Source organism: Eretmochelys imbricata, chromosome 2 (genome assembly GCF_965152235.1).
Source record: "Eretmochelys imbricata isolate rEreImb1 chromosome 2, rEreImb1.hap1, whole genome shotgun sequence".
NCBI classification, from domain to species: Eukaryota; Metazoa; Chordata; order Testudines; family Cheloniidae; genus Eretmochelys; species Eretmochelys imbricata.
The window spans coordinates 157,887,236-157,908,582 of record NC_135573.1 but is presented as its reverse complement, the minus strand read 5'-3'; the positions used below and the strand labels follow the sequence as shown (position 1 = coordinate 157,908,582).

The following is a 21,347-nucleotide window of genomic DNA, read 5'->3' as shown; positions in this document are numbered from 1 at the left end:
GTTATATTTCTTCCAAATGTATTTTTAAAGTAGCATTTCCTTTTCATTGTTGTTTTGATCTTCTTGCCTGTTCTGTACTTGTCTTCTGCACATAGTACAAGTTCTAACTAAGGACACTGAATATCAAATTTAACAGGTGTTTCCACTCATTTAAATTGAAATCTGTGTAATCCAGTTTAGGTGAAATGCTCTCATATTGGGGAATAGATCAGAGTTAATCAATTACTAGTTCCATCTGTCAACGGAGTTGGAAGAAACATATAATCTGTTTTCTGTTGTTGCTTTTATCAAAACTATGTTTTCAATGGATATACATCCATACATTCAGTGATATTAAACTTTCACCTTTGTTCGCCTGAATAATAAAATTTGAAGTAAAAACAAACAAAAAAAATAACAACCCCAAAATACTCCCAGGCACTTACTCTACAGAGGATAACATGAGAAGTAAAATCCACAAACTAGCTCCAAGAACTAAGAAGAATCCCAGTACCCTTCCTTCCCCAGCAGCTGGAGTGGGAGAGCTGGGTTTCTCTGCAGGTACCATACCCAGACTTCTCTCCCTTCTTATATATCAGCATGTGGCTATTAGGTTTAATCCTTTGGTTAGCTGGTATCACGTAAGCTATTCAAGTCCTACTTATCTCTATTTGCGAGTGACATAGTTTGACTCAGGGACAGGCTTCTCTGGCCTTTTCCATAATTGAGATTAGAACCGAAAAAAGATCTACAGGTCATAATACATCATCCTGTCAGTTAAATATGGTGCATACAGTGTATTATCTAGTTCTTTGTGCAGTCTCATTTTAAATGGTTTAAACAATCAGGCCCATCCGTTTACAGATGACTGTGATGCTTATGCTGTTGCAGGCTGTAGGAGTGTCAAACCTATTCAATAGAAAGAGTTGAGTCCCATTTTTAACTGTGATTTAAGTTGTGATTTAAATGTGGAAGACATTTATGATTATACAACCTACCCTCAGTCCACAGTGGAATTCCCATTGATGTCAATGAGAGTTTGCACAAAGATAAAGGGGGAAATATGGCCTTTATATTGTAACTCAGTTTCAGTTATTGTAGCTAGTTAAAATTTTTGAACACTTCTTTTTTGGGGGGAGTGGGGGAGGAAGGGTGCTGAAAATGGCCTTTTATTTAAAACAAACTTTTGTCTTAAGTGTTTCCTTTTCCCCAAAATTCTCCATATTTTTAATTGCATTTGCAGAACATTTATCCAAATTTTTCGTTAACAAAGTCATTTTTATGACATTTTCAAGACAAATTTTGATTAAAAATGTCAGAACTCCTTTTAACTGGTCTGTTACAAGCCCTGCAAAATGGAAACAATTTTGAAATTTCAAAATGTTTTGATGATTTGTAAAAAATTACATGTTCTAGTTATCAATCGAATTTTTATTTAGTCATCATCTTATTGTCCCATTCAGCATCACTCACTGGGAAAATATTCTGATAAGTAAGACTACAACCATTTCTGCCCATTTTTTCACTTCCTTTCCCATCCTTCTTTTGCTTATTTTTCTCCCTCTACTGTCTTTGGGTGTCTCTTCTGTTCTTCCCTCCGCATTTCCTTCCCGGCAGCAGTTCCCCATTCCCATCTTGGTGTGGACTTAAATCCCAACCCTTTCACCATCCCAGCACCTATAATGAGCATCAATTAAAAAATTAATTATGACATTTAAAGTATCGTCATTACGTTTTATAGATAGTTACACCTCATTGAGGCTAATGGAGAGAAACAGGGCAGTTCACAGCTCTTGATCATTGTTTCAAACTCAGAAAGACAACACTGCCTGGGTGATGCTCTGTTCACGCTGGAATCAAGCACAATCACGAGGGTTTAGAAACTTTCTATTCTTGAAAAAGAGAAAAATAAGCTACGATTCTTTAGCATGTGAACATAGGACATATGAGACACACAAATACATTAAGTGGGCCAGATCTGATCTATGGGCCAGAGGTCTGACAACACTGCTTGATATATATTCTATTTGTAGGCCTCCAGCCCCTAAAGGGTAATTCTATCACAAATAATTACAGGATGTGATCAAGTCACATTCTATCCAGTACAGGTATAAGGTATCTCACATGCTAGCCAGTATGTTACAGCCACCCCCACAGCTATCTTCAGGTGCAAAAAATAAACCAATTTTGTTTACATGGCAGTGTAGGTCTACTGCAAAACAAGGTAAGGCAATCTCATCCATTTAACTTCACAATAATGCCTTTTTTTTAAGCAGCAGCATTAAACCCTAGCACAAACACCCAGAACAATAGTAGGCAAGTGAGAAATGGCCATCAGGCTTACAATCCTAGCAACATGGCTGCCTAGCTTTGCTGTAACCTCAGAAGCCAGTGTAAACCTGTCAGAATGCTAATCCAAGTTTTCGATAAATACATGGAATCAGATCCTTAGAGGCAACAAATTCCTTCCTTCCTTCCAGCTCTCCTTTGCAAGGAATATTTTTTTCGCAGAGGTTGCCAGATCACCATACAGGCATGCATCATGTGGAACTGCTTTCGCATTTTTCTTTCTTGTAGCTAAGACAATGGAAGTTTTCTTGTGTTCGTTTGCCCTCTGCTTATCTCTGCTTTACAAAGTTAAGGCACTGGGGTGAGCAAAAGTACATTCTTCCAAACAAACAATTAAAACTATGAACCTGTTCTTATAGAAGGACGTTCTTGCTGCAGAAATCTATCACTTTTGGCACTCAGGCACCATAGTGATACGCACCAGAGACACACTAGATTAAATAAAGTACAGAGAAATTAGACAAAACAGATCCTGACCAACTTTAAAAGCCTTGAAAGGTACACAGATTTTATATTTGATTAAAAATGGTAAGGCAAATTATATCTGAGCGAAATTAAAAAAACAACCAAAATTGGTGCAAAATTGATTTAATCAATTAAATGGTTTAATTTAATCAATTAAATGGTTGATTTAATCAATTGTGCCTTTAAACGTTAAAAAAAAAAGAAAGAAACATCTAGCTACATAATTTGTGGTTCTACTCTGTTAGACCTCTAGATAGAGTTTTCAAAGCAATGCAGGGAATGAAGCCACATGTTTTCCATCACATTTAATGGAAAATAAGTAGCTAAATCCCAGGCACTACTTTCAAAATCTGAACCCAAAAATTCTGTTATTTCACCTGTCATGGATGGTGGGAACAACCTTTGAGGCTATTTCTGACCCTTTATGTTTAATCATGCTCCTTCGTGGTACATTTTCCCCTCTATAGAATCAGAGTTCACTTTAGAAGTTATTTAGTGGAGTAACAATATTGGGTCAGACTACCTCTGTTTGCTCCTCTGTGGGCGCATTAGGAAACCTCCTGCACCACCCCTTCTGCACCTGAGCAGAAAACTTCCAGATTCATGGTGCCTGAGCTCCATGAGTAAGAGGTACTAACAGGCAGATGTGCTACACACCCTGGAGGAGACACATCTGAACAGCAGTGCAGCCACATCTCCACTCCCCCTTGTGGTCTTCTGATTTGCTGGTGTTGAGTTGCTAGTGGTCCAAACCTGGTGCTACTACACCTCCACAAAAAGATGTAACAGCTGTTGCTATGTATACTTCTCATATCACCTCAGAGACGTTACACATTCATCAGTACTACATGGGCAAAATGCCCCTTGCAAATGCCACTTGGTATTACAGGTCTTCAATCTTACCCTAGCAGGGTGGTTTCTAGCTTTAAATGTTGAAACAATGACCTATTATATGAATACACTTAGAGGGCCCTTGTTTAATTAATACTAGAGCTGAGTGGAGGACAATTTTCTGTTTTGCAGCAACTTTTGAGATTCGTTCTGCACTGGAACAAAAAAAAAACCCTTTTGGAATATTTTTTTAACATGGAATTGTGTCAAAACATGTGTTTTTTGGCTTGAAACCCTAGCTCTTTAGTCCAGGGACGCGTGTAGGTAAGTACGGTGGTGTGTGTCTCCTGCAAAGTTGGAGACCCAAGTTCAAGAACCTGCTCTGTCCACTCTGAAGTTTCATTTACCTGAAAATGGTCCAAGTTAATACTTGGTGTTTTTCTGTGGGAAAGAGTTGTTATCTATAATGCACCACTAATGTACCAGCCAGTACCCATTTTAATTAGCAGTGACTCTTTTGAGAATCAGGCTTACCCATTATTCCGCTCAGGTAGACACCATAGAGAGACAAGCCTGTTGTGGCGGCATTCCATACAGTCCCGATTACAGCATACAGAAGGATGGTACCAAGGTTTCCAAAAAACAATTTGTTTGGCATGAAGTATCCAGCATCTAAGACAATGGGTGGCAGCAGGTAGAAGAAAAATACATTTGGTGTAAGGGTGAAGGAGGCAATGTGGTCTGCAGCCCACACGATACCGCCCAGGAAGAGGCCAAGGACAATCAGCAGAGCGCTCTCTGGAACCACGCGGGTGACTTTGTGGGACAAGTGGAAAACTGCAAAGAAAGAGAAAAAATGTGAAAGAATCCAAATGCAAACATAATTTGATTGATATTACAGCTGTTGTTAGTAGGGCTGGTTCTAGATAAGAAAGGAACAGAGGAGAGGAGAATGAGACCAGATCTCTGAGCTAGGATGGAGCAAGATAAATGGGAGGTACTAGAGATGTTTGGCAATGAAGTACTGTTGAGGGAATCTCAGCAAATCAATTTTGGAGGAGTTGATGTGAACCTTTGCTTCAGTTTGGCTTAACGGTAGATGTGCACCCCTGATTCAAGGACTACTTGTGATCCTAACCCATGCTGAATACAGCTGAGCTCATATATAGCTTTTCACTTTCATCTGAAACTCAATCAAAACCACAGAGTTTCTCATGGTGTTAATATCAACCTATAACTCTGCTCAACTAGCACACAACTGGGCCCAAGTTTGCTGAAAATTAGTACAAAAAACAGTCAGGACTCTATGTTTTAAGACGTATTGAAAAATCTTCCCCCATCACCTTGCAGAGGTACGCAACGATTGGTGACATGATTGTAACAATGACAGCAGCCAGCCTATACCAGTGCTCACACCACGGCTAGCACCAGTGTAGATGCACCAGGATGAGTGTAACAATGGCAGAGGTCCCTAAAGTTCCCAGGGTAGACAAGACCTGTGAAATAGACCAAGTTGTAAACATTTTGCTCCTGCCTATGTGGATGACCCCAAACCAGGTTAAAACTGGATTAAGGTGACAACACTGGGAGAAGGAGGCAAACTGTGCTCAATAAACATGCTGAAACAGTCAGTTTTGAGGAGCATCTGGGCCATTAATTCAACAGCTGGAACGTACCTTCCACAACCTGAGTAATCCAATAAAGAAAACCAGTGTCCCTCCCAGTTAGCATCTTCTCTTTGTTATGAAGGCTGCACTGCCTCACAGATTGTTGAGAGTCCCTGAAAATCATTGCTCTATGTTTACAAATCATGGCATTCAGGTTTTCAAAGGATTTTTTTTTTTTGGTGGTGGTCATTCCCTCCATTCCTTGCATCTCCAGTCAGTAAATTATCAACCAATTTATTACATTAAGGAGAAAGGATTACATTCTTTATCCCTGAAAAGAAATTTTGCTGAGCCAGACTTACTTGGGTCAGGATTCCCTTTTGCTATGTTTTCAGACAGAGACATGACTGAGAAATGCCCTGAATTAAAAGTATGGAACAAGAATTTTGAAGACATCTGAAAACCTGATATTGTGAAGTAGCCACTGGACTTCCTGCTAAATCCTCACTATTCTATAGAATTCTGATAGATATAATTAAGGAACAGTTTCCCCCCAGTGAACAGAATATTTTATATCAGCTGAAACTTTCCTTTGCACTTGGAAAAGTTTATCTCCAATTGCACGCTGTTTTTGCTATGAACATTGACCCCTCTCTAAAGGTGAGTCCTGGTGGTACATTGCTGCAGTGCCCCAAAAGCACGGCAGTGAAGGAATCAGGCTCACAGAGCCACATTTCCCTCCAGGCTCTTAAAATAGTGATTAACTGCTAGCCTATACCAGACCTGGTTTATGCCAGCAGTAGATTTTTACCCCCTCCCCATTGCCTCAGTGGTGCTGGATGGCACAGTAAGCGGTAGAGTCAAGGATTCATCCTTTCCCCTCCACCTGATCTATGAGGGTGGGAAGTAAGTGATCACACAGGCCACTTGTTATTGTGCGTCCAGAACCAAGGGCTACCTATCCAAAGCAAAGGTGTAAAGGAGAGGCAAGGGAAGTGCCTTACTCCCCTTTACTTTCCTGAACTGGCATGCAGCCCAAGAGAAAATCTAATCCTTAACCATCAAGGGGCCAGATTGTACTACACTTATTCCTGTAGAGTAGCACTTTACTACACAAGAAACCCCATAGACTGCTTCCATAGAAAGATACTGTTCAGTATGAATAAGACAGACAGAGTCAAGTCAAAAGCTCTATGAGCTTTTCAATGTGCAAGAGGAAAATGCCATGAGTATTCCAATATCATGCAATGGTTTTAGACTTTACAACTGGAACTTAGCTGCAAAGTCTGAGCTCATACTCACACCTATAAGGCCTCAGCCTTTTTTCTCTGGCCAAGGGTGCAAATTCCACGTCACGAGAACACCATACTTCAAGCTATGCCTTTCTGGACAAATATTGCATTTTTCAGATGATTAGAGAAATGGAGTTGTCCTCATGCCTCACATCTCCCTCTAACGTTTAATCAAGAAACGCCATACCATTTTAATAGCTCACTATCCTGAAATATGTCCCCCTAACAATGCATCTGGATCTACTGCAACTTGTGTTAATGGGAATACACTCCTTTCATAGGGCCAGTCTGACAGCTTTACTCACACTGAGTAGCATCTTACTCCAGAAGTATTCCACTGAAGTCAATGGGAACACTCACTGAATCAGGTGCTATTCACCATGAGTAAAGGTATCAGCATCTAGCTCTTAAACTGAATTAGAGATCCATATGCTCTGACAACTAGCTTTTGTAAGCTGCCTTTCATTCACCTAAATGGTGAACTCCCAGCCAACAATTCCGGACAATAGTTTGCATTTGAAGCTACAGGTAGGATGGAATTACAGCAGTTCTGCAGGTGCCAAGGAGGATGGGGTGCAGTTCCACACAGACAAATAACTCTGTAAGGAATTAATAGTGAAATAATTTCTGCTTATTCTAATGATGCACCTGTTGTAGCTATTCTGTACACAGGTGGCTGGGGACAACTAGGTAGCACAGTAGGTTATTTTTTTCACCTCTGCACTCCTGGGTATAAATCTGAATTAGCCTGGTGATTTCAGTACATGGCCTCCAGTGTTTTTGCCAGTCCAAGACTTTTCAGAGAAGGCTGGACAACATGGTGGTAAAAATGACAGTAGCTAGCTTATCCCAATACCCCCAGCACTGCTGTCTCTGTCTACAAATTGTGTTAACACCATTATTTCACCATACTCTGGTCTGCTGTGGAGGTTCTCAATCCCTTTGTATTCTTGGACCAAAAAATGACCTGCAATCCACATGTCCCACAATCCTTTGCAGCAACCGAGAATTGTGGGATTTGGGTCAAAGGAAGACACAATGGGTTGGTGCTGCTCTGAGTTGAGGGGGATTTCTGCCAGAGGCACTTCCCTCTTTCCTCTTCTTTCTCCATCCTCCACCCAACCATGCTCAGCTCCATTTCGAGAGGCTGTGAAGCACAACCTGCTTAAGTTGTTGCATGGCAGTATGTTATCCCGGGGCAGTGTCACATTGTGTTAGAATGCAGTTTTGTTTTGTCTGATAATAATCATGTCTTGGACTATAACCTAGGGTAGACCAGGCCTAAGTCTTCAGTACACAGAAACCCTTCACACACAATTCAGTTCATGCACAAAGCAAACTCTGCATAGACACTCAGCAGTAGGTCAACAATTGTGTTAAAGTCAAGTATTGTGATGCATCGACAAATCTCTGTAGGTTAGCTTGCGTTTAGTGTTAACCTCTGTGTTCTGTCACTTTCATAGACCCTTTAACTCTGGCCTTGTTTACACTTGGAAAGGTTTGCCAGTAAGCTATACTGGTATAGCTTATACAGTTTCCCCAAATAGAATAAGGTATACCAGAAAAAAACACTTTTATAGATATTACTGTCTACACTAAGGCTTTTGCCAGAATTGCTAAATTGGTTACGGGTGGGATTTTTTCACACTCCTAACTGACAACTATGCTAACAAAACTTGTTAGAGTAAACCAGGCCTCAGTCACCCAAAACTGATGAAAAGTTACTTTTATAGTATCTTCACTTTTTATTATTAACACAAATTATAATCTTCTGTACAGATAATGTTGTATAAAGACTGCTTAAAACAAGTCCTACTTTCCAGTATACTGTACAAATTAGAAAGGTCACTCTCTGGTGAAAGAAACAAAAATAGTAAACGCTAGTTAGCAAATATTCAAAATGTTGCATGGATCTTTAGCCATGAGATTCACAATAAAGCTAATATCCTATGCACTGCTTTTCACGTATACCCTTATGATTTTAAAAGAAGAATGAATAACACCTCCTTAGTCTTAGTAAGAAATTAGAAAAAGAAATTAGATTTAAAGACACTGGCAGAACATCACAAATGAAAGCCAACTGTTTTGAAGTACTGCTTTAAATGCTAGCATTGACCTATGATTTTGTGGAAAACTGATTTGTCTAACCTGGCTTTAGCAAGCTACACTGCCTCATTGCTCTACCTATTTCTGTTCTCTGTCTTTCAGCAATTGCAGAACCGTGTCAGGTTTGATTCTCTTTCTTCCCCCTCTCAAAGCACTGATCATTCTTAGGCCTCCTCTACATTGTAACTTCTGCCACACTGGGGAACCCATGCCTGATCTACACTTTAAAATTAGGTTGACATAGATACAGCACTCGGGGGTGTGAAAAATCCACCTCTCTGAGTGCCACAGTTAAGCCAACCTAGTCCTTGCTGTAATGCTGCTAGGTCAACAGAAGAATTCTTCCGTTGACCTAGCTGCTGCTGCCGCTCAGGGAAGTAGACTACCCACATCAATGGAAAACTCCCTTTCATCCCTGTGCGTTCGACACTATGGTGCTACAGCAGTAAAGTGGCAGTGTCCCCTTAGCACCCATAATGTAAAAATACCCCCAGGTCCACTATGGCAGTGCCTTTACATGGTGAAACCTGGCACCGAACTATGCCCCTCGTATTTTAAGAGTGCAGGAGAAGGGGCTCAAGAACTACAATATTGTAGCCAGGTCCCTTGCCTGGTAGACACCACAGTACACATGGAACTCGTAAGACTTCCTAGAATTTTAATGTTGATAATTTAGGCCCTATCCACATTTGCCTGGGAATGGTATTTGCTGAACTAGTTAAACATCCACTTTTCAACCAGTATGGGCTAAGTCAGCTTAAACAGGGTTTGACCGGCTAGTGTTTAAACTGTACTTCTGTGCATGTTGAGCATCAGAGAAGAAGGGGCCTTTTAGAAAGAAAAGTCTACAGACCATCTCACAAAATAAATGTAGAGTTATTGCTTTCCCTACACCTCCTTTGGGATCCGAGGAAAGGGACTGTGAAATTTAAATTAGTTGGCAAAAATCAGACAAACAGCGACAAGTTCTAGGTGGGTCCAGCTTCTCCAGGCTCATAAAGGAAAGTAAAATAATTTGAGAAAGAAGTTCTTAAGGATAATTTGGCTAGTTATTTTTAAGCATACTTTAAGAATGCATTATACACATGGAAACTTGTAAAGGAACTTAACATTTAACAAGCTGTTCACTGCTCACTAAGATAGTTTGCAACAGTTTTGCAGCAAATCATGCAACAGACAGATTTTTTGATTCTTTCCATTCACTGACTAAAATGAAAATTGAAAATGTTAACACTTTTCTTTGGGTTAATTATATCTCAGAGGACTAAGTTACCTGACAAAATAGCTGAAGAGGAGCTGATATGCAACTCCTGCCCATTTCCATCATTATTCTTCCTTAACATACAAATAAAAGTTTATTTAAGGATAACCTTCCCAATGTAGGTTTTCATTCATAAATAACCTGTTTATCTAACAGCTGTATTTAATGAATACCATAGTTTTCATTCATTAAACAAAAAAGTTTGGATGACTTGGTTCTATAATTATATCTATTGATTCTGGCTGACACCACGGGCAAAGCTTCCATTAATTTCACTGGGTGCAGGATCAAGCCCTAAATACTCTGAGATTACGCTTTGCTTCAGATAGCATCTTTTGCTTTCCTGTTAAGGCATTGATCAGGAAGTCTTGTACAAAATCCCCTAATACAGCTCAACAGTGCATAAACTGTTATCTGATATCCATTGTATACAAGTTGGAAAGTTTTATTGATCGAAGTAAGATTTTTCTGTGTATAAAAACAGAAAGTGATGTTTCTCCTTTTTTCTCTCCTAAAAATAACTGTAACAAGGTTTCCTCACTGCCAAAATACATATAATATGTCAAAATATTGCCATTTCACACCCTTTATAGAATCTTTAAAAAAAAAGTACTGAAAGAAATTCTTCCCCCTCGCACTCTCTTCAGGATGCATGTCATATTCTTTGAATTGTATACCCTTCGGGACAAGTCCTCTCTTTTCTACATCTGTCCAGCATTTTACACGCTAACTCTTTTGTTTGCTTTTTTTTACCTGCCACTGTTCATTGACCAGATATTTTCATTGAGCTGTCAACATAGGTTACTTTTCCCTGAGTCTCTAAGATTAATTTTAGCAATGAGCCTTTCAGATTATGTCTTCAAACTTTTCATTTGTCAACACTGAATTTCATATGCCAGCATGCTGCCCATTCACCTAGCTTTATTAGGTCCCTTTGGAGTTCCTTACAGTCTTCTCGAGTCTTGAACAACCTAAATAATTGTGTGTCATCTGCAAATTTTGTAGTTTCCTGCTCACCCCCTTGTTCAGATTATTAATGAGTATTTACTAAACAGCCATGAATCTAGTATCAAACATTTGGAGAAACCCACCATTCACCTGTGCCATATTGAAAGTTACTCATTTACTCCCACACACAGATTTCTGTGTCTCATAAAATTTCAAATCCATGCATGGATTTTACATCTCATCCTGTGGCTAATAAACTTCTTTAATAACCTCTTATGAAGGACTTTTTGAAAGTCCAAACACATTTATATCAGCCAGCGCTTCTTTATCCACTCTTCTGTTGACATGGTCATAGAATTATAGTAGATGTGGTTTTCCTTTACAGAAGCCGTGCTGGTCTGTCTCTGTCGTATTCACTCTCTTTTTTTATCCGCATTTCAAATAGTTTACTTGGTACTGAAGTAAGGCTTTCTGGGTAGTTCCCAGAATCACCCCTTAGCACCTGTTTTACATGGGTCTAATACTGGCTGCCCTCCAATCCTTCGGTATAGTAGTCAGTTTTAATTGGTAATTTTGTTAGCAGCTTCGTAGCTTCAATATTAAATGCCTTTAGAAGTTGTAGATGTTTATCATTTGGTTCTACGCATCAGCTGCTATTTAGTTTAACAGTTTGTTCCAGCACTAACTCTTCTGACATCTCAAACTCTGATTGTGCCTTATTTTAATTACCTAGAAAAAAAAGAAGGTACCTACTTAACTTTCTTTTTGGTGAAGATTGATGCAGCTTCTCTACAGTACTGTTATTCTTCCTGGCTCCCTTTATTCCCTGGTAGCCCAGCAGATCCAATGATTCTCTCACAGGCTTCCTTCTTCTGCCATACTTAAATAATTTCCTATTTGTTTTTTTTTATCTTCTGGGCCATTTGCTTTCCTAAATCCCTCTTGGCTCGTCTCATTTTCCACCCTACATGCAATGTGTTGCACCCCTTGTATTGACTTTAGTTGGGATGGATCTCCAGTTTTTGAAGATTATCTGTTTGTCTTGAAGGAATGCACTTTCCTATTTAGCCATACTTCAGCCTGGGATACTCAGAGGTATCCACAGTGATCTGCGGGTTGGTAGTAGGGTCTCCGCCAAGTATGGCACGTAGCTCTTTGTAACAGTGGTAAGTCTGTGGTTTAGCACCAGATCAGCTGTTGGCCTCCCTGCCCTTCTGATATGCTTGATGCAGTTCTTTTGCTCTCATATGACACTGCTGCTGGTCCCTGTCATGCCCCTTCTCATGCATCCCCCATGCAATCTGCTTGTAGATGACCTTGCTTCTATGGCTGGTCAGTAGCTGTGTTTGCACAGCCTCTTCTCCCCACTGAGCCAGGAGATCCAATAGCTGTCTACTCCAAGCTGGAGCACGTCTGGAGTGTGTAGCCAGTGTGGGCAGCTACACACAACAATGGAGAGCTGCTAGGTGTGCTCACTAAACTGGAGAATCAGGAAAAAACATTTCAAAAATTTGTGGGGCTTTAATGGTGCGGGCTTCCAGTCTCCATGACCTCTGGGCAGTGGAGTTCACAATTGTGACCAGAACGATCAGTGTCGGGCATTGTGGGACAGCTGCCGGAGGACTGTGAGAGTCGACGTCAGGAACTCAGTATCAACACTCGTGCTGTACTGACCTCAGTATGTAGACCATGGTTCAGTGTCTCTGGGGAAGTGGTATTACTGTGTTGCTGTAACAGGGCACTTACATTACTGGGAGACATATGCACAACTAGGGCAACGCAAGGCGGTTTATGATGACCTAATTTTGCAGTGTAGACCACGCCTTAGAGCAGATATGATTGCTTTCTATAAATATACCAAGAAGGTAAACAAAAGGGAGGGGAACAGCTATTTAAGCTAACAGGCAGTGTTGGCACAAGAACAAATAGGTATAAAATGGCCAGGAATAAATTTTAGGCTGGAAATTAGAAGGTTATAACCATCAGAGGAGTGAGGTTCTGGAACAGCCTTCCAATAGCAGCAGTGAGGGCAAACAAGCTAACTAGTTTTAAGATGGTGTTTGACAAGTTTATGAACGGGATTGCAAGATGGGGCTGCCTGCCGTAACAGGTGACTAGAATCAGTGCCCACAACGTTCCTTCAGTACCATGTCTTACATTCCTATGGATCGCAGGATTTTAATTTCTGCACTTTTGACATTAGGACCTTTCTGACTAGCTCCTTCATTATTTAAAAATCCTTTCTTCTGTAGCTTAATGTCACAGTGCTAGTGTTTGATGCAGTCTCTCCCCCAGGGATGTCCAATTTAATTCTGTTGTGCTCACTCTTATAGCTCAACTGTAGTTATGCCTTGAACCAACTTATATGCGGTATACTTAGGACTAAGTCAAGAACAGCTTTTCCTCTTGTGTGCCTTAGAAGTAGCTGTTTCAAAGAAGCAAAGATTTAAGGTCTTGAGAAACTGCTTCTATACATTGTGTCCCCAGGAGACATTCGAGCAGTTTATATGTGGGTAACTGAAGTTACCCATTATTACTACTTTATTAGATTTAGTTGCCTCTTTAATCTTTCTCAGCATTGTGCACTCAATATCATTTTTCCTGATCAGGAGGCTGGTAGTATAATCCTGCTGGTCTCTTTGGATTCTTATAACTTGTATCTTATGAATTTCTATGAACTGAATCTGTACAGATTTTACTCTATAGTCCTCTCAATTCAAATTCTTTTTCATTTAGATTCCATGCGATCTTTTGTTGCTACTTCCCCACCTCTATGAACTAATCTGACCTTCCTGTATGCTTTTAGCCAATATCCTTGAAGAAAAATCATGTTGCTGATTCATTCTAATCAATAGTATTTAAGTACCAGCTAAACTCCTGCATCAATCAATAGGTTACACTTTTACTAAAAGTAATAAAAAATGGAAAGTTTAGATTCGAGTCTCTTTGGGAAAGAAATTGAGCCGCCTTATGTTTTTCTCTAGCAGCCAATGCAATGGGATCCTACTTTTGATTTTGGCCATTGGATACTACCATAATATAAATGACAATAAATAATAATACTATCAGTGTTAAATCTTGAGCACCTCTACCTTAGCACTCACGGGGTTTAGGGCATTTAGACATGAAGTCCTTTGCAGTAGACTCATTTCTATGAGCTGCTTAGAGTTTGGTTTTATCCAGCTTATCAGGGCTTTATTCCTTGCCACACGCTTTTGATCATGATTTAAAATGCACACTGCATTGTAATGAGCTCATTACATTGAAGATTTGGGTCACTCTTCTCTGTGGGTGAACAAATTAACAAAATACATTAGCAATTAAAAATGTGACCAAACATTTTAGGATCAGCAGGTCAAGGTCCCCATTTGATAGGTCTTGAAGGCCACGTGTGCATTTTACCCCCAAGTCAAATGCCAATGGATTGTGTGACCAGGCAACCATTACCCCTATGAATGTTAAAGGTTATAATGAGGTTTAAGCAGTCTGGGACAGATTCTGTTACTGTTAAGTGAGTAGTTCTTCACTGAATGAGTTGTCCTGTTGTAATGATATACCAGAGTAAAGGCATGTCTACACAACAGTCGCTACACCAGCATGGCAACGGTGATGCAGCTGTGCTGCTATGGTGCTGTAGTGTAGATGCTGCCTGCATTTGCAGAAGGGGTTTTTCTGTTGATGTGAGTAATCCACCTCTCAAAGAGGTGATAGCTAGAGGTGATGGAAGAATTCTTCCGTCAACGTCACCACGGCTACACTAGGGGTTAGACTGACCTAATCAAGGCACTATGGGCACAGAATTTTTCACAGCCCTGAGCGATATAGCTAGGTCAATCTAATTTTTAAGTGTAGACCAGGCTGGAGTATAGCAGAATCTGGCCATCATGGAGCAGACCAGAGGTGTTCAAGAAATAAAGAAAGCAAGAAGTTTGGAAATAAAAGCAAAACACACATTAGAAACCCCTTGAAAGGTGGCAGAGGATGGGTTACAGGATGGAAAAAAATTAGCAACCAGTTTTAAGTTCCAAAACAAAGGTGTTAGGAATGTAGCCAAATCTTTTTGCTCAATATATAATATTTGTCCTTCACAATAGTGTTTAAGCAACAACCAGAGAGTTAATATAAGCTTAATGTATTCAGGAAGATCCTAAACTAAAAAACCTAAAGCTAAATAACATTATGTGCTACAGCTTCTTTGTGGTGCCAGAGGATAACAAAAGCCTTTGATTTTATTACAAACCTTTCTAATTAATGTTAAAAGGTCTGCAGTAACTATGCATTATTAGTGGTAATAGCATCAGCAGCAAGTCTGTTTTAAACTAAAACGATTGCCTGAGGTCTCCATAAAAATGCATCAGCTGATCTTACAATACAAATTAAAATGGCATTCAGGAACATTAAGACAAAATGGAATTTATTCTCTGTTAAAGTTATACGTAGCAACCCCTTTGGCTTTAAATTATTGTTAGAACTAAATTGCACACTGAGCTGAATCACTTTTAATAGCAAATGTTTAGCTTTATTTTTAATAAACACATTCAGCTACATTTAAATAATATTACAGGGGCCCATTAAAATAAAGAAATGCAAAGAAATTCTAGTTAACCCACTCCATTCTGCATACATTTTAGAACGGTGTCTGACGTCCCACCCCACATATGCTTTAACTTAGAAATGTCCTTGCTTTGTTCATTGAAATAAGGAATTGCATGGAAACCAGTTACTAGGTCAAGTACAAGAAGCAGCTTTTCTAATGTAAAGACAAGTTGTATAATCTAATAAAGAATCCCAAAACCCTACTGCACAGTGCAGAAAATCCTCCACCCTGGGCATACCGCATCTCACAACTCTGTGCGGAACCTCCCTGTTCTTCCTCACACCGTGAGGATCTGCTGCTATTCAGGTCCACTGCCCACAGTGAGTGAGGGTGCAGGAGCAGCTGGGGCTACAGAAGTCTAAGGGGCTGCAGGAGCTGTCACCAGCTGACCTTAAGGCTCCTCCAAGGCATGGGATGGGGCAGCATTTCTACATACTCCAGCCTCAGTGTAATGCTCCGGAGATAAACCCAGCTCCTCTGGTTGGTGCTGGGAAGATTTGGTCAGCCAAGATTACTAGGGTAACGTGTGATAATTAAAGATTAAGTTGTTTAATAATATCAACAGTACTTTAGTTTACAAATCACCTCAACTCCTGGCAAAAGAGCTCAAGGACCTGCACAGTAATTCATATGAAGGCATGGAAAGCATAATACCAATAAGAGAAAACTGCCTTCTAAACCATGAGCCAAATTCAAATACCAGTTTTACAACAGTTTAATTCCATTGACTACAATGGAGTTATGCCTGATTTACAGCCTTGACGGTGAAATCAGCATCGGGCTTATCAAGTTTAGCTGGGGGAGCACAAGAAACCAACCAACATCAAGTGGCTATTGCTCAAAATTAAAAACAAACCTGTGCGTTTTTAAAAGAGTTCAGATAACTTTCTCCACGGTTATTCTTTTATTTTCACACATCCTAGATCTGACGTGAAGCAGACACTGCAAGAGCAGTTGTTCCCGTGGTATTTCTGACCCAAGCAGAAGAAGAAAATACTGCAAGAAAGCCTGCTCTCATGAGATAGCCAACTCAGTTTTGCAGATACAAGAGGTTTGAAAAGTGTAGCTACAGTTCCGATAAGCATGTAAACATTTGCATGCTCTTTCAAGCCAACCCTCTAACTCACCTATCATTAGCTCTAAGACTCAAATTATTTTGCTTACTCTAATATAAGAGATTTAAAGAAAACTTGTGTGCCTAGTTTGTACCTAAAGTGAGTGCTAGCAAGCACGTTACAAGCCTTCAAAACACTGAGAGACCATTATAATGAAGGTGTTGCCTGACATGGAGAAGGCCTGATTTTAATCAGATGAACAAGTTTTCAAATGACCATTTCAGAAACCTAAGCTGGTGTTCACACACGGTGTGCAACTGATCTGCTTTTTATGGTTGAGATGAAACTATCTCATCATGTTAAAAACTTGTTTTAAGCCCCACACTTCCCTCCACCACATGCTGTGCAGAGTGACAAACAAAATACCCCCAAACACAGGGGGTGCAACTCTTTGTAGGCCACTCCTACGTGGCTCCAGGGACCATGGAAGTCGCTCCATGCAAAGGCTGGTAGTTCACAGCTCTGTCAGGAGATGGGGAACAGGCCTTATTAGGATGGGTAGAAATCCTCCTTGTAGTTAATGCTGGTGGACAGTTCGGTTATCCACCCACTATGCCTTATATCATCCCCTCTTGGAGGGGACAGAGCACAGGCATATGGGAGAAGGGCATTTCTTACTAGCAGCATAGCTCCCTTAGCAGCTGCAATGCAAGGGAGCAGGGAGCAGGCCAGCAGCTGAGCAAAGGAGAGGATGATATGCAGCAATGACCTGGAAAGCATGGAGCTAGTCTCTGCATACCCTGAAGATCTGCTGCCCTGACTGGCTGTACTGCATCCTCCCTCTTGAAGAAGAGATGCCGCTTGAACGCTGCACATTCTCACTCAGAGATCTAGTTGCATGTTTTACTTTCCTGCAGGCTGAAGCAGGGCAGTGTGTGGCCCACTTAACATTGCCCTTCTAATTTCTTGTTCCACATATGTCTGAGACGATGCTATTCTTGAACGCCCTTGAACATTGTTGTTACTTACTTATGGCTATTCTTATGAGGTAATTTATTAACTTAACTCTTATATCTCCTTCATTGTCTTACACAGAAAGGTGAAGAACATAGAGACAATAACAGGAAGAACAGTAAATTATGCAATGGCATTATGTTGCAAAATTTGGTACACTCCATAGAAAATAGCCATGGGGTCAGAAGGTGGCTATTTACTTTGGTTTGGTCTACACTTCAAAGTTAGATTGCCATAGCTATTTCAAACCACACCCTGTCCTAAATATAAAGCAAAGGGTAAACACCTTTAAAATCCCTCCTGGCCAGAGGAAAAACCCTTTCACCTGTAAAGGGTTAAGAAGCTAGGATAACCTCACTGGCACCTGACCAAAATGACCAATGAGGAGACAAGATACTTTCAAAGCTGGAGGGGGGGAGAAACAAAGGCTCTCTCTGTCTGTGTGATGCTTTTGCCGGGAACAGAAAAGGAATGGAGTCTTAGAACTTAGTAAGTAATCTAGCTAGATATGCGTTAGATTCTGTTTTGTTTAAATTGCTGATAAAAAAAGCTGTGCTGAATGGAATGTATATTCCTGTTTTTGTGTCTTTTTGTAACTTAAGGTTTTGCCTAGAGGGATTCTCTATGTTTTGAATCTAATTACCCTGTAAGGTATTTACCGTCCTGATTTTACAGAGGTGATTCTTTTACTTTTTTTCTTCAATTAAAATTCTTCTTTTAAGAACCTGATTGCTTTTTCATTGTTCTTAAGATCCAAGGGTTTGGGTCTGTGTTCACCTATGCAAATTGGTGAGGATTTTTATCAAGCCTTCCCCAGGAAAGGGGGTATAGGGTTTGGGGAGGATTTTGGGGGGAAAGACGTTTCCAAGCAGGCTCTTTCCCTGTTATATATTTGTTAGACGCTTGGTGGTGGAAGCAATAAAGTCCAAGGGCAAAAGGTAAAATAGTTCGTATCTTGGGGAAGTTTTAACCTAAGCTGGTAAAAATAAGCTTAGGGGGTTTTCATGCAGGGTCCCCACATCTGTACCCTAGAGTTCAGAGTGTGCAAGGAACCTTGACACACCCCTTCTGACATAGCTATGCTGATCTAATCCCCAGTGTAGACACAGTTATGTCAACGGAATAATACTTCCATTGACCTTGCTACCGTCACTTGAGGAGTGGTAATCTTACCCCTATGGAAAAACCGTTTCTCTCAGTGTAGGCTGCATCTACACTACAGGCTACGCTGACATATATATATATATGCAGGTATAATCTCTGTAGTGTAGACACAGTCTTGGAGCTCTGGTACTTATAATTTCCTAGTGTATATATCTGGGAGATGAGAACGGTTAACTTTGCAAAGTACACAATAGGAAGTAGACAAGGAGATAAAACTTAAGTTTTATCTGCCAGCATGAAGAAAAAAAGAAAAACTGACTGAAGCTGGATTTGAAGCTGCTTACAACTCAACCCCCCTAGCTCAGGCTAGTTTCAAGAAAGAAATATCTAAATAGAATTCAGAGTAGGGTAACCATCTGTTTCAGTGAAATGAAAGACACATCTTATCTTAATTAAGGGACAGCACCCCACAATGCTTTATGCGTAGTACAAAAATCATTACGCAGTACAAAGTCGTACAATATTAGAACATTATCATACTTTGCTGAAATATAGGAAAATTGGATTCTGTATTGATATGGGATGAGGGATATTAGGCACATCCCTTAAAACAGAGGAATTGTGTGTTCAGCCTATTTCAGGGAAATATAGGGATTTCATTTTAACTTATAAAAATTAAGATAAAGGATTTTTTTAGTTTGTAGTAGTAAGGATTTGGTATGATGCTTCTACTACAAACGACAACTTGAATTTGCAGAAGTTCTATTACAGAAAGGGGCTGATTCTCCCTTTCCTTGCACCGGTGTGTAAATAGCATTACTCTGCTAAAGACAGCTGACTAACTTACACCAAGGGAAATCAGGAGTGAGAAGAAGACAGGTCTGAAAAGTTTAGAATTTGTCTTAGTTCTCAATTCAGTGCTGTAGCGGTTTCACACACAGGTAAATGCCAAAATGAGTTCTGAAAAACTTGGAAATAATCATAGTCCAAAATAGAAAGACCTCATGATGGCACTCCAGAAAGCATTAAGAATGAGAACACACCTGAAGACAATGCTTTTGAGAGAGGGAAACCGCACAGTGTATTCTGAAGGAAAGACTGAAGAATTAAAATGGCTTAACTTGGCTCTTATGTGCTCAAAATGAACAGCTTTGGCTCAGAAAGAAAGCTATAGCTTTTCACTTAATTACCTTTTTCTACAGTACAAAAATTCCTGGTATGAAAACAAGGTGTACTTATATTTCTGAAAGGCTTGGGAACACAACGGTTGCGAATAGGGTTCATTTATTGTGTAGTAATGAAAACCAAGAGATATGGCAAATGTGGGCAGCCCTTTTCTAGGACAAATACATGCAAGAACTGAAAAGTAACACCCTCTTCCAGCAGGCCACAGTGTACCCATCTGAACACAGAAGTATAGCATGGTTGAAAGATGATTCACTTTAACTGTAGGTAGCAGATATTTATCTATTGTCAAGTTCATTTCGATGTCCACTAGCCTGTTTTGGAGTTTGCCATGTTATTTTAATTATTTTTAATAAAGTATTGCAAGGATTGTAGGCCTTTCTCCAGGTGTCGCTATCATTCCAAGTACAGGAAAGCAGTGTGATCAATACTCTCTCCTACCAGCCTTTTATACCCTGTCACCAATAGAGCTTCCTGCACACCAGGGAACAAGAACCAGGATCCGTTACGTGGCAGTGTATCCCATGACCACAAAGACAACTGGGATGGCTAGCTGGCACCTTTCTAGTTGTATAGGAAATCTCTCATACTTGTTGTCTTGAAAAGTCTGGGGTTACATAAGGCTATGCCTGTACTTAAATGCTACCGGGCACAGGTGCAGTGCTGCCATGTAGACACTTAACTACAGTGACAGGAGGAGTTCTCCCGTCACTGTAGTAAATCCACCTCCCCAAGAGGCAGTAGCTAGTTCAACAGAAGAGTTTTACCATCAACTTAGAGCGGTCTACATGGGGGTAGGTCTCTCAGGGGTATGGGTTTTTCTCATCTCCGAGAGACGCAGCTATGCCGATGTAACTTTTCAGGGTAGACCAGCCCTTAGGGTGCTGCATTAAAAGCTTTTTGACAGAATACACAGAAGAAATGAAAACAAATAACCCATTGCAAACTCAGCTCCTGGCAAACAAGGAGCTACTTCAAAGTTGCTCTTGGTGATGTGATCCTGCATGTTCACAAAACTGTACGAAAAGCAATGAGTAGTATAATCCCTTAAAAATATCAAACTAAAATAAGGCTGCAGGTGACGGTTGGGGAAAGCAGCTTCCTGATTTGAAACAATCCTGAGCATAGCATTAGAGGAAATGATAGATGTTGACTGCTTGTGTGGTCCAGGGACCATCCTGCTGCTGCTGCTGCAGGGGAGAATAGCCCACTGCAGGCAGAGGCAAAATGCCAGGCACACTTTCCTGCTCCTTTCAAAAAGTAGCAGCAAGCACTCCTGGTTAGCACATGTATCATAGTACCACATAGAAGCTTGGGTACTGTCCATGCCCCTCTGAGGCCAGGGTGTGCAAGTGGGCGTAGAAACTGGCTTGCCTTCTTAATGCCCTACAGAGTCAAAGGTAGAAATCCTGCAATGCTGCTGCATGCTACTAGTTCAGAATTCATAGCTGTATTTACAGATGTCACACAGAGATTTATGATAAGGTCCCTTTAGTGACCTATAGATATGTTAATGACTGAGGCCAACATGTACCTCTTCCCTATTAGCAAATT

General features: G+C 40.3%; 1 protein-coding gene across 1 annotated transcript in view; it reads right to left on the bottom strand.

Annotated features, from left to right (window-relative positions):
- The window catches only part of SLC9A3 (solute carrier family 9 member A3), a 65,619-nt gene that overhangs the window by 29,561 nt on the left and 14,711 nt on the right, over positions 1 to 21,347 (bottom strand). Inside the window, exon 2 of the mRNA XM_077809197.1 lies at positions 4,159 to 4,461. Coding sequence (XP_077665323.1) covers positions 4,159 to 4,461 — 303 coding nt within the window. The remainder of the gene's footprint in view (positions 1 to 4,158; positions 4,462 to 21,347) is intronic.